This window comes from Prionailurus viverrinus, chromosome D4, assembly GCF_022837055.1.
Source record: "Prionailurus viverrinus isolate Anna chromosome D4, UM_Priviv_1.0, whole genome shotgun sequence".
NCBI lineage: Eukaryota > Metazoa > Chordata > Mammalia > Carnivora > Felidae > Prionailurus > Prionailurus viverrinus.
The window spans coordinates 79,527,966-79,540,542 of record NC_062573.1 but is presented as its reverse complement, the minus strand read 5'-3'; the positions used below and the strand labels follow the sequence as shown (position 1 = coordinate 79,540,542).

At 44.1% G+C, this 12,577-nt stretch overlaps 1 protein-coding gene across 2 annotated transcripts in view; it reads left to right on the top strand.

Moving 5' to 3' along the window:
- Positions 1-733: 733 nt before the first annotated feature.
- PUM3 (pumilio RNA binding family member 3) overlaps positions 734-12,577 on the top strand; it is a 38,940-nt gene continuing 27,096 nt past the window's right edge. Inside the window, exons 1-9 of one of the 2 annotated variants that reach the window (XM_047829498.1) lie at positions 734-830; positions 2,150-2,368; positions 5,608-5,743; positions 6,348-6,423; positions 7,652-7,745; positions 8,011-8,077; positions 9,320-9,494; positions 10,439-10,542; positions 11,556-11,634. In XM_047829498.1, the coding sequence (XP_047685454.1) occupies positions 749-830; positions 2,150-2,368; positions 5,608-5,743; positions 6,348-6,423; positions 7,652-7,745; positions 8,011-8,077; positions 9,320-9,494; positions 10,439-10,542; positions 11,556-11,634 (1,032 nt within the window). In that variant the 5' untranslated portion in view covers positions 734-748. The remainder of the gene's footprint in view (positions 831-2,149; positions 2,369-5,607; positions 5,744-6,347; positions 6,424-7,651; positions 7,746-8,010; positions 8,078-9,319; positions 9,495-10,438; positions 10,543-11,555; positions 11,635-12,577) is intronic. The other variant, XM_047829499.1, reaches the window with a different exon arrangement.

Sequence of the window (12,577 nt, the reverse complement as noted above, 5' to 3'; positions counted from 1 at the left end):
CATTTGAAGTTAGTCTTTGTTTTAGCTACAGTGGTATACATAGGGAACTTGTAGGTAACTTTGATTTTCTTTCGTTAAATTTGAATATATGGTTGAGTGCAACCTATTTTTTGTTCTGGACTTTTTAGGATGGAAACCAAGAAATCCACATGATGATATTGTCAGTTTATTTTTTTTTAATGCTTATTTATTTAAAATCTTTTTAATGTTAGAGAGTGCATGAGCTTAGAGGGGCAGAGAGAGAGGGAGACACAGAATCCGAAGCAGGCTCCAGGCTCTGAGTTGTCAGCACAGAGTCCGACACAGGGCTCGAACTCATGAATGTGAGATCATGACCTGAGCCGAAGTCAGACGCTTGACTGACTGAGCCACCTAGGCATCCCTGTCAGTTTCTCATCACACAGTCTTCCTAAGTTATAAGAAACACAAACACTGACACTTGTGTCATATTAAATGTCATGGTCTGTTTTTACCCAGAATTATTGCTAAAGTGTTGCCTCCACGTACATCACACGCTAGGTGTACATGTTCTTAATTTTTGTGTTGGTACCTTGTCACTTCCACTTTTAAAATCTTAGAAACCGTGACTGCGTAGTCCCTGGACTTGTTGACCCATGGTCTGTCCAGGTGATTTGTCCTGCATCCATGAAATCCAAGGACTAACTGTGGCTTGATTGATGACCTTTACTGGGTGAGAGCAATCCAGTGATCCCTTTTGGGTTTTGTTTTGTCTTCCAGAACTGCTACAATGGAAGTTAAAGGAAAAAAAAAAATCACAGGAAAAGATGTGAAGACCTCACAAGAAAAAAACATATTTCATAAAAACAGTGGTAAGATAGTCCTCCCAAACCATGTGGCCGTGTCCGTTGTAACCGGAGGGAAGGGGTGGTGGGATGAGGGGGCCTAGAGCAGATGTGGGTCTGTATTCCCGGGTTAGGATTGGGGGAAGTACGAGTTCTTGTGTCCGAGTTTGCGAGTTCCCCGTGAAACTAAGACATTTAAGACATTGCCTGGAAAATTGGGGGTGCTCTCTTCACGGAAGACCCCTGATCTCAGCTGCGGATGCTGCTGCCTCATTGTTGTCATTAATTTACCGCAACATTTTATGTTCGTGTTTGAGAAACTGTGCCTGAGCAATGCCTGCTACTGGCAACCCGGCTGACCTCTGGCTTCCAGATCTCTGGATGTGAAGTCGCTATTACGCCATCAGGTGTCAGTGTTGCAGAAGGGAAAAGTCAGGGACTCTGTCCGTGCCTAACTGATTCATCTCGTTTGTGAGGTACTTAGTTTGCAAGCTTAGTTAGCCAAAGATTTTTATCAAATACCTGTATCGTGGGCTTTGAAAAACTTTTTTCAAAGTTAGAAATTTGGAAGAATTAATGTCTTTTAATTCAATGTGATATTTAATAAAATAATAACATCCTTAAGTAAAAAAAATAACCTTTAAATTTGATACATCATTTAATACATACTTTCTCCTTTTTTTGACGTTTATTTATTTCTTTGGGGAGAGGCAGAGAGAGAGGGGTTGGGGGGGGGGGGGGTTGGGAAGAGAGAGAATCCCAAGCAGGCTCTATGCCCAGTGCAGAGCCCAACATAGGGCTCTATCTCACCGCTGTGAAATCATGATCTGAGCCAAAATCAAGAGTCGGACCCTTCACCAACTGAGGACTGAGCCACCCAGGCACCCATAACATATATACTTTCTAAATTTTAAGTGTTCATTTTATTAGACCCCCTATTATGTTATTGAACCTCTGAAAATAACGTATGAAAACTTGAATGACAAGGTGTCATTAAAGTAGAATACAGGAGATAGAAATAAAATGTCATATTATCAAATTATATGCTTAAAGCAGAAATACGTGTGACTTACAACAGTGGTTTATCTGTAGAATTTGTGGATAATTTTTATTATGCATTTCCCTACTTTGTCGATTTTCTTTAGTGAACATATATTCTAATTTTAGAAATCAGGAAAAGCTTTAAAATTGTGTTTTGATTTTTTTAAAAAGTCTATTCTCCATATTTAAGAGTAAGACAAAGTGTGTTTCTCTAAAGAGCGTGTTCTTTTGTGTAACACAGCCCAGTGGATAAAAGAGATCTAGGCTCCAGATCCCTGAACTCTCATAATTATTATTGTCCCTAGATTCTGGTTCGTCAAAGACCTTTCCAAGAAAAGTTGTCAAGGAAGGTGGACCTAAAATCACACCTAAGAACTTCGAGAAATGTGCCACAAAACCCGGGAAAAAAGGTGTAAAGCAGTTCAAAAATAAGCAGCAAGGGGATAAAATACCAAAGAACAAATTCCAGCAGGCAAATAAATTCAACAGGAAGAGAAAATTCCAGGCGGATGGTAAAAGTGATGGTAAGCACTGGTTCCTTGAGCATCGTCTTTGTGGACAGTGTGGACACCATTGTGCCATTGGTAGAGACCTTCCATTCTTGTTCCTTGACAGGCAGCATTTGGGGTGGGGAGTAGATGGGGTTAGATAAACACCAGAAAGCACCTTCCCTGGGCACAGTTGTCTTCCGGTGCTTGGAGTGCCTAATCTCCTAGGCTCTTGCTCAGTTATCCTGGCCATGGAGTTCAGCTGAGCTGTGACAGCTTTCTGCAGTAGAACCTCAGTGAAACGTCCCTTTCTGTAGGCCAGATTTTACTGACCGATTGAATGGTTCAACCAAGAAACATGTGAGTTTTCTGCGCACCTTGCCAGGAGATGGGGACGAAAAAGTGTAACAACCAGTAAGGGTATAGGCCCCGAATAAGCAGCATAGAAGCTTAAAGAACCAGTGTGTTTCAGCTCAGTATCTCCCTTGGCTAAGGATGCCTTGGTCAACAGGAGGCGTGTAGAACCTGCCCTCTGGGAGCTTGGGCCCGTCTAACAGAGTCCGCCCACCAGGTGGCTTGGATCTGGAGCACGGTTCTGGAGACGGGGCACGGCCATCGTAGTGGACACATGGCAGGTTGAGACTCAGGACCAGCTGCTGACTGATGAAAGCGTTGGCAGGGCTCCTGTGCCCCTTGAAACAAATCGTTCTCTTCGTCGTTATGTTCGAGGGATGGTTCCTCACCCAGAGCTCTGCTGGCTGTTGTTCAGGGCGAACCCCCCGCGCCCCCCCCCCCCCCACCTTCTGCCACTTGTGCGTGGTTTGGTCCTGGCCTCAGACAAGCCGTTCCCGGATGTCACGTGCTGACAGACGTGCACCCTTCTCTGCAGCGTCGCGAGGATCTCTCCAGTGTCCTCATTGTCCTCAACATGGCAACTCCTAATACGGCTCCTTTGCTGCCAGCTGAGACCACTGCGGGGAGCCTTCTGAGTCTGGTGTCCCAGCCCGGGTCCTGGCTCTGCTCTGTGGAGCACTGCTCACCGGGGGACGGGAGGTGGGGACAGATGTGGAGGACCGCCCACGAGGGGGACGGGGAGGTGGGGACGGAAGAAGGAAGGGAAATCCCATTGTTTCTCATTCGGCTGGCAGGATCCCTTTATGCTCCAGCACGCCTGTTTTCTCTCCATCCCTGTCTCTTCATCCTTCTCTCCACCCTGCCCGCCCCTCCCCCCCAGAGTTGCTGTTTCTCGTAGCCTCTCTAGCAGGTGCTAAGTCTGTTTCCCTGCTAGAGTTCTCGCCACCGCATTTTGAACACGTGCCTGCTTACGTGAAGACCTGTGGCCCTGGTTCCTTCTGCTGTGGGAGATCGGCTCCTGACTCTGATCGGGTTTTCTCATGTTTTTATGTCGGCAACTGAGGGAGGTTGGGTACTAGAGATCCCGGAAGTTGTGAACGTGTGTTGCCACCTAGTGTGGCAGGTGTCAAGGGCGCCCAGAGCTTTGTGGAATCACACGAGCTCCGGAGCAGCCCTTGCCTTCTTCCGTACAGTGCACCACGAACAGTGCACCTAGTATGAATGGGAAATGCGGCCGCTCTTTCCTGTCATCTCTGATTACCAGGCAGGGAACAAATAAGTAAACAGTAAAGGAAATAATTAAATACATTGTCGTAAATTGTACGGGCTGTTAAAAATTACTACAAATTACGTTCTTGAGAAATAATTTCGTTTCATGGAAGAATGCTTACGGTATAATAATGTTGAAATGAAGCAGTAAGATCCGGAATTTTTAAAGATGAATATAAAACAGGCATAGGGAAATGGCAAGAAGAGAATAGAAGTTGCCGGTCAATGTGTAGGTTTTGAGGTGATAGGATGTTGTTGCATTTTCTAGGTGTTTTATAATGAGTGCATTTTCCAATCCGAGAAGGGGAGAGGTTTAGAAGTCAGTAATTCTCCAAAGGGTTCTTTGCAGGACACTCGCGTAAATGATACCCGTTTTATTAAATTGTTCTTTGTTAGGCCTTATGGGGTGTTTTTTTTTTTTTTTTTTTAATTTTTTTTTTTTTTCAACGTTTATTTATTTTTGGGACAGAGAGAGACAGAGCATGAACGGGGGAGGGGCAGAGAGAGAGGGAGACACAGAATCGGAAACAGGCTCCAGGCTCTGAGCCATCAGCCCAGAGCCCGACGCGGGGCTTGAACTCACGGACCGCGAGATCGTGACCTGGCTGAAGTCGGACGCTTAACCGACTGCGCCACCCAGGCGCCCCAGGCCTTATGGGGTTTTTTGATTCAGTTGATAAGTTCCTTAGATTTTGAAGGAAACAAAATACTCATTGGAAGATACAAGATTTACAGAGCATTACTCTGGAGAAGACTTAGAAATTTTGATTATGCATAGGTCTGAGTAAGAGGGAGCAGGGCAGGAAGTTTGAGAGCGGTCTCTCGGGTTCCCACTGGTTCTACCACTTAGGATGTGCCTGACCTTGGACAAGGAACGGAACTATCTAGTGCCTTTGTTCCCCTGATGGGAAAAAGGGCATATTAATAGTGTTCTCCTCACAGCATTGTTGTAAAAGTTCAAAGGTACATAACAACCCTCAGAGTACTGAGAATGTTAATAATTTTTCCCCCCTGTTTTAGTTTGGACTGAATTTTGTTTACATTAAGAATTGATTATACCTGAAGTCCAATGATTGTGGTGTTGTAATTTTTTTTTTTTTTCAACGTTTATTTATTTTTGGGACAGAGAGAGACAGAGCATGAACAGGGGAGGGGCAGAGAGAGAGGGAGACACAGAACGGGAAACAGGCTCCAGGCTCTGAGCCATCAGCCCAGAGCCTGACGCGGGGCTCGAACTCACGGACCGTGAGCTCGTGACCTGGCTGAAGTCAGACGCTCAACTGACTGCGCCACCCAGGTGCCCGATTGTGGTGTTTTAAAGTAGAATTTTTATTTTATAGTTGAAAAAGAAGCTTAACCCTTTTCAGTTCCTTTTATAGTCCTTTTGGTTTTGTTTTTTTCTTAATAGGTGTCTTGTTAAGAATCGGTACAAAGCTGGTGACCGAATGGTTGATTGGTTTCAACTAAATTTACAATGTATAAACTGCTCAGAAAGTGAAGGAAAGGATAAGTTTATGGGGAATGACATTTTTCCCCTTTTAGTTTTTACAAGGAGTGTTGATCCCGATAAGTGATTGCCCCGTGTACCTGACTGATAGTGGTTTGTGGCACTTGGAACTAATGTAATTGACAATAATTTCTTTACTGACCAGAATCAGTGGCCAAGAAACCGAAGTGGGATGACTTCAAAAAGAAGAAGAAGGAACTGAAACAGAGCAGACAACTCAGTGATAAAACCAACTATGACATCGTTGTTCGTGCGAAGCAGATTTGGGAGACCTTACGACGGTAGTGCCACCTGACGGCCTCTTCGTTAGTCCCTCTGAGAGGGTGGAGGGGTGTGGGCACCCCTCGTTCATAGCGAGATGTCCTAAGGTAAACTGCGCGGCGCTTGGGATATTCGCGGAGAACCCAGCGCTCCAGGAGAGACCTCGGTATCAGATGTCTGCCCAACGGCACACACGTGTGGGATCCATAGGATGATGTCATATATGTTTATGAAAACGTATGAGAATTCGAATGGGTTGGAAATTTCTTCCTGGGAGAGTTCTGAGAAACTGAAGGACAGTTTCCTACCAGCTAGGTTTTGAGATACTTAAGTCTTTGGTCTCTTGGACTTGTTTTATTGTTTTCTTGACATTTGAGGTTTGGGCCATGAAGATGTAAGCTGATGCATAAAATTATACCTTGTGACATGAGTTCTTGTCTTTGAGAAAATCCCTTTTCTCCGGTTGCTCTGGAATAGTAATTTTCACCTCGGAGGTCTGCTGCCTCCAGAGAGAAAAATCCCTCTAACTGGGCGGACGTACCCTGGTGTGGTTTTTAGTTTCTTGTGTTGGAAATAACGTCTTTACTTCAGCCGTGATTCCTCCTCCTTTATTCTCGTTTGTAGAAAAGACTGTGACAGAGAAAAGAGAGTCAAGTTGATGGGTGATTTGCAGAAGCTGATTCAAGGGAAGATTAAAACAGTAAGTAGGGCAGGCTGGTAATGGCATTTGTAACAACTGAAACCAGCCCGCTGTCAGTAAAGACTGGGTGACCGTTCACAATAGGCGCGATACGGTTTTAAATGTATTTGGCCCCAAATTTCAAATACCTTTTATGATACTGAGTAAATAAAACCTTTCGTAGTGAGGGACCTTACTCCTGGGGAGTTAGTAAAATATCAATGATCTTTTAAAAATTCATTTTCAAAATTTTACTTAAAGTAAATCAACGAGCCTGGCATGGGTCTCGAACTCACAAACCATGAGTTCATGACCTGAGCCGAAACCAAGAGTCAGACACTTAACTGAGCCACCCAGGCACCCTGAAAAGTTGTTGTATTTCATATACCACCTCCGCCCCCCTCACAACTACTGGATAAATCAGATCCTCACCGCAGGACTCGTGGATCAGTAACCGTAAATAATCAGTTATGCAAAATGATTCTTTACTGTGCCATGTTATTTGCTTATTTTAATGTTTACTTGAGAGAGAGAGAGAGAAAGAGTGTGAGCAGGGGAGGGGCAGAGAGAGGGGGAGACACTGAATCTGAAGCAGGCTCTAGACTCTGAGCTATCAGCGCAGAGCCCGATGCGGGGCTCGAACCCAGGAATCGCAATATCATGATCTGAGCTGAAGTCAGATGCTTAACCAACTGAGCCACCTGGGCGCCCCACCAGTCTACTTTAATAGTGCTTTTTATTTTTTGCTCATTCTGGCTTTAAAATTTTTTAGTTCCAACAAGTCAAAAAATGACTTGCGACTCGTGTAGCAAGGCTTTTAGATCAGTCTTCTATGTATACCTTATGTTGCCAAGGCCAGACATTCTTAGATCACTTACGTAAACAAAAAAAATCAGAGAATAATAAAATTTTTGAATTGGAAAATTTCCTTTAGGCAAAGTAACTTTCAGAGCCATGAGAAATAATAGTATGTATAACCATTAAAGAGGTTTGGTTTGATTTGCTTTGTTTTTAATTATAATGGTAGGAATCTTGCAAGATGGTTAAATCAAGACGGTAAGCGGCAGAACCAAGGAATGTCATTTTGTACAATTAAAACGAGCATTTCTACTCCCGAGTAACCTAGGTTTGATTTTGTCCATGAAGACCCTCCCTTGTTCCTGGGAAGGAAAGTAGCAGCAAAACAGAAGTGCTGTGATAGAACTCTTCAGAGAGATCCGTCTAACAGCCCGAACTGTCTTCCCTGCAGATGGCATTTGCTCATGACTCCACTCGTGTGATCCAGTGTTACATTCAGTATGGTAACGAAGAACAGCGAAAACAGGCTTTTGAGGAGCTGCGAGGTAGGTCTCTTCTGTTGGAGATTAATCGTGATGCTTTACAATAAGTCATTTTTTCTCTTGAGATACCTGGGACTGCCCTGGAAAATCATCCTTGTTGAGGGAAAGCAATGTGTTCTCTGCAGGACCTCTTTTTGTTTCTATGGGTTCTTTGCGTGGGGCGAGTAAGAGAGTTGTTTGTTCCCAGGGTTGTGTGTTTACACAGTTCTCTGATACTGGAGGGCCGACGTGAGCTTGTCAGCTCGTGATAATGTATTTTGTTTTTCAGATGATTTTGTCCAATTGAGTAAAGCTAAGTATTCCAGAAATATCGTTAAGAAATTTCTCATGTACGGGTGAGTTTTGTTTATAACATATATTGTCGTTAGTCTTTTAAAGGCGTGGACAACACTTGGGCACTTGGTCTGGGATCATAATCACCAGCCCGGGGCAGATGCTTGTCATGTTGCTGGGGAGCATGGTGTGAAAAACAATTATCCAAGTAATGTGAATGATGATACTGCCTTCTCCACTCTTATTTTGACATCCTGGAAGAAGAGCAATTGAACGATTAGCTTAGAATTCATTACCCGTATTTAGAAGGTGCAGGGCTGGGAGGGGAAAGGGAGGAGGCCCGGCGGGGTCAGTAGGTTAGGGAACGTTCGGATGGGAACACTTCCTAAAGTGGCTGGAATTGCGGCTTGCCCTGACTTCTCTGTTTGAGCACCACGTGCCCAGATGTGCTAACCATAGAAAAGTTCAGTTGACAGAATTTTCAAAAAATGTGTTTCTGCCTATAATTATCAGCTGCTCGATCATGTTAGAATGTAACGTAAATACTTATAATGACGTCCTTTTTTTTTTTTTTTTTTAAGTTTGTTTATTTTGAGAGAGACGGAGACAGCACAAGTGGGGAGGGGCAGAGAGAGGGAGAGAGAGAGAATCCCAAGCGGGCTCCATAGCATCGGCACGGAGCCCTGTGTGGGGCTTGAACCCATGAAGCTTCGAGATCATGACCTGAGCTAAAATTAAGAGTCAGACGCTTAACTGACTGAGCCACCCAAGCACCCTGAAGTCCTGTTTCAATTAGACGATCCTGTTTCCTGGCCTCTTGGTCTTTCACCTTCCCTTTCTCTCCGTCTCCCCTACTTTTTCACGCCAAACAGTTTAATACAGGCTCCTGGCGCTAGGAATACAGTGCTGGCCACAGTTCTCTGTGCATTTAAGTCATTCACCTCTTACCTCGACCATGTTCTGTCTGTGACGTGACCAAAGAAGCTGAGTCACAGAATTCAAGTAACTTGCTCAGGATCTTTCAGCTGCTTGGCAAAGTCAGGTCTCAGTGGCCAGGAGCAAGTTGGCTCCTGAGCAGGCTGGGAGCTGAGGAGGGGGGGAGGACAAGGCCAATAAGGGATAATGGTGGGGAGGCGGGAGGCGGGGGCGGGGGGGGGGTGGTGGGGAGGATGAGGTGGGTGGCTCTCCTGCCCCAGGTGGGCTGCCCCGCGTTCTAATGGGCCGGTTTCAGGAGAAGTTGGGTTTTGTGGCCGCCCCACTTCCTCCTCCTGTCGCTGATGTTCTCCCACCATCCCCGGCTTTAGGAGTAAGCCGCAGATTGCAGAGATCATGAGAAGTTTCAAAGGGCATGTGAGGAAGATGCTGCGGCACACGGAGGCGTCCTCCATCGTGGAGTACGCGTACAATGACAGGGCCGTCTTGGAGCAGAGGAACATGCTGACGGAGGAGCTCTACGGGAACACGTTTCAGCTCTACAAGGTGACCTTCCAGAACATTCTCACTGGCGCTTTTACTTTTTCCGTGTGCCGTTCCTGACCTTCCAGTGCCCTGGTCTCAGAATGTTCTATTTTTGCTTTGTCTGGTCCATTAAGAGATTCTCCTAACCTTTGTTCTCTTGGATTATTTTGTCTCTGGTGTGATGAGCAAATGATCAGACTTCCATTTCCCTTTCTTCCGGGGCACGATGTCTGAATCCCCTTTAAATTAGACTGCACTTTTCCTCTCTCCCGAGTTCCCTGCGTAATGCTTCAGGACATCCATTTCTGCTGGACTGAGGTAGAGGTCTCTTCATAGTTAGCAGAGCTTTGTAACCACCCCCTAACCAGCTCGGGCTCACGTATATCGGGCTCCCTGTAGCTGCCTTCTGTGTTTCTTCCTGTGTGTGGACTGTCCTTCTCTAGGTGGAATCCAGGGAGGAAAGGGAGTAGAGAGAACCAGCCTTGGGCATGGTACAGGGTTGAATCCATTAGAGGCCAATAAGGGGACTAGGACGATGAAAGGGTCTATTTCAGACCTTGGCACCTAAATGCACCCATCTCTCTCCAGAGATTGCTTCCCCCAGTCAGGTCCAGCTCCTAGCTCGTTTCTTTTGTAACCGTCACTCTGGGAATATCCATGGTGGCAAGAATTTGTGAGCTGACTACCTGATCTTACGATGAAGTACGTGCTAGGTAAGGTGCCTGTTGACTGGCTGAGTTGGACGGTTGTTTAAATACGTTGATGGGTGTATAGAGTGGGAACCAGAAAATCAGGTTACTCTGTGGGGGTATCTATAGCGGGGCGTTCGTTATGTGAATATGGGAAATTGGAAATTTATATTGAGTTTATTTAAAATAACTATAATTGATTTGTCTTTGCTGTGATGTTGAAGAAACTCGGTTAAATTTAAAGGAGTTTGATTTTTTTTTTTTTTCTCATTGCAGTCTACGGATCACCCAACTCTGGACAAAGTATTAGAGGTACAGCCCGAAAAGCTAGAGCTTATCATGGATGAAATGAAGCAGATTCTAACTCCAATGGCCCAAAAGTAAGAAAGCTGTTTTTGCCTTTTCTTAACAGATGGCATTCGAAGGAAGAAATTGTTCTATGACCCTTGCAGAGGAAAGGTAGATAGTTACCCAAATAGATTCAATTATTTGAATTGGATCATAAAACTTAGATGCTGAGGCATATGGCCTCCCTGGAGTTTGTACCATAGTGGAGTGGTTAAGGGGTATCCTTTGTGACCCAAACTGCCTGGTTGTGAATCCTGGTGCCCCCCTCAATTATTAGCTGTGACGTTGAATAACTTAACCTCTGTGTGCCTCAGTTTCCACATCTATAAGATTTGGGATAATAGTAGTACACGTTCCAAGGAGGATTATGAAGATTAAATGGGTTAATATTTCCAAAACACTCAGAAGCAGTGCTTTGCCCATAAAGGCCACATGTGTTTGCCAGCTGCATAGATACTTCTTATCAGCTCCAGGTCTTTGGTGCCTTAACCGTGAGCCTCCACCGTACGTCTGAATTCAGCACGTGTCGCGCTAAGAAGCTTAGATCGATTCGGTGTTGTTGAGGTCACTGATACTGTTTCCTTCTATTCATGTTTTAATTGTGCTAGGATTATTTTTATGAAACTAAGCATTGTGAAGGGTGCTTGACAGAAAGAAAATAGCTATAAAAAAATAGATGCACATAGGAATTCCTAATCACAAGTCCATTGTTGGGTAAGAAAATGTAGATGTCCTTATTGAAGATGGGAGAAAGTTATTTGGAATGATGATTTCCTCTAGAGATACTGGACATTTGTGCTCTGGTGTTGGTTCTAGTGGACGACACTAAAAGATTTTTATCATCTAAAAGTTTGTTGTTGTTGTTGTTGTTGTCGTTTTTAATTCTTGGTGTATTACTGAAAAGATGCACTCTGTCTTGTGACAGACAACATTTTCTGAAACCATTTTACTTACTTTGAGTATTTTAGGACGACTGAGGTTATCTGTGTCCCTATTGTTGTAGTGCCAGATCTGACATATTCTCTTCTCCTTGTCTGTCTTTCAGGGAAGCTGTGATTAAGCACTCATTGGTGCATAAAGTATTCTTGGACTTCTTTACCTACGCACCTGCCAAGCTAAGATCAGTAAGTTCCTGCCTTTAGTTTTTAAACCAAACATAGAGGAAGAGCCACATTAAAATGTAAAACACTGCTTTAATGGACATTGTCTTTTGGAAATTTTAAAGAGTTGTTTCCTTATTTAGAGAAGATAAGGCACTAAACTCCCTTTGAACAAGTCTACCAATTCCCTTTAGATATTTGCCAGAAGACTGTGGAATTGACTGTAGTTTTATGAATTTTGTTGGGTTTTTATATTTTAATTATAAGCCAGATACTTGCTTTAATTATAAGCCAGTCCTCCAGCTAACCACACTGAAAATTAACGGATAGATACTCGGCATTCAAGTAGTTTGAAATTCACGTCGACGTGAAAAGGTTAGGGGAGGACACTCACGTAAAACTAAATGGACCATGAGAGACTGGACCTCATATGATAGAAGGTAAGGAACAGAGAGGGAAGGTAATTTGTACTGCCCTTCAGGTCAGCGATGGGAATACAAATGAGAATTCATCATTTACTCCCCTGAACTTTGCTTGCCTCATCAAACCGTGACCACATTGCCCATTCGTCCTCATTTTATTAGTAAGGGGTAACTAAAATAGTAACCCTGACTGCTTTTTAACAAATACGCCGGATTAAACATTCATAGGAATTTTGACCCTCTCACAAGTTGGCATAGAGAAGAGAATTTTCTAAGAGTAAGCTGCTCACCTCAGCTTGTGGTTCAACGACTGTAGCAGGTGCTGCTTCACTTTTGGGGATTTCTCTCTTTTCTGCAGGGCACAGTATCTCACAGTCCTGGATATTTTAAGGCGGGACAGTACTTTGCGATATGAGAATATGAGCACTGGAATATAGTCAGTGGTGGAAAATCTTTGTCATTATTATTTATTTTTTAGTGTTGAATGTATTAATCACAGAACATCATTGGGAACTTGGTGTGAATGTACAGTAATGGGACAAATC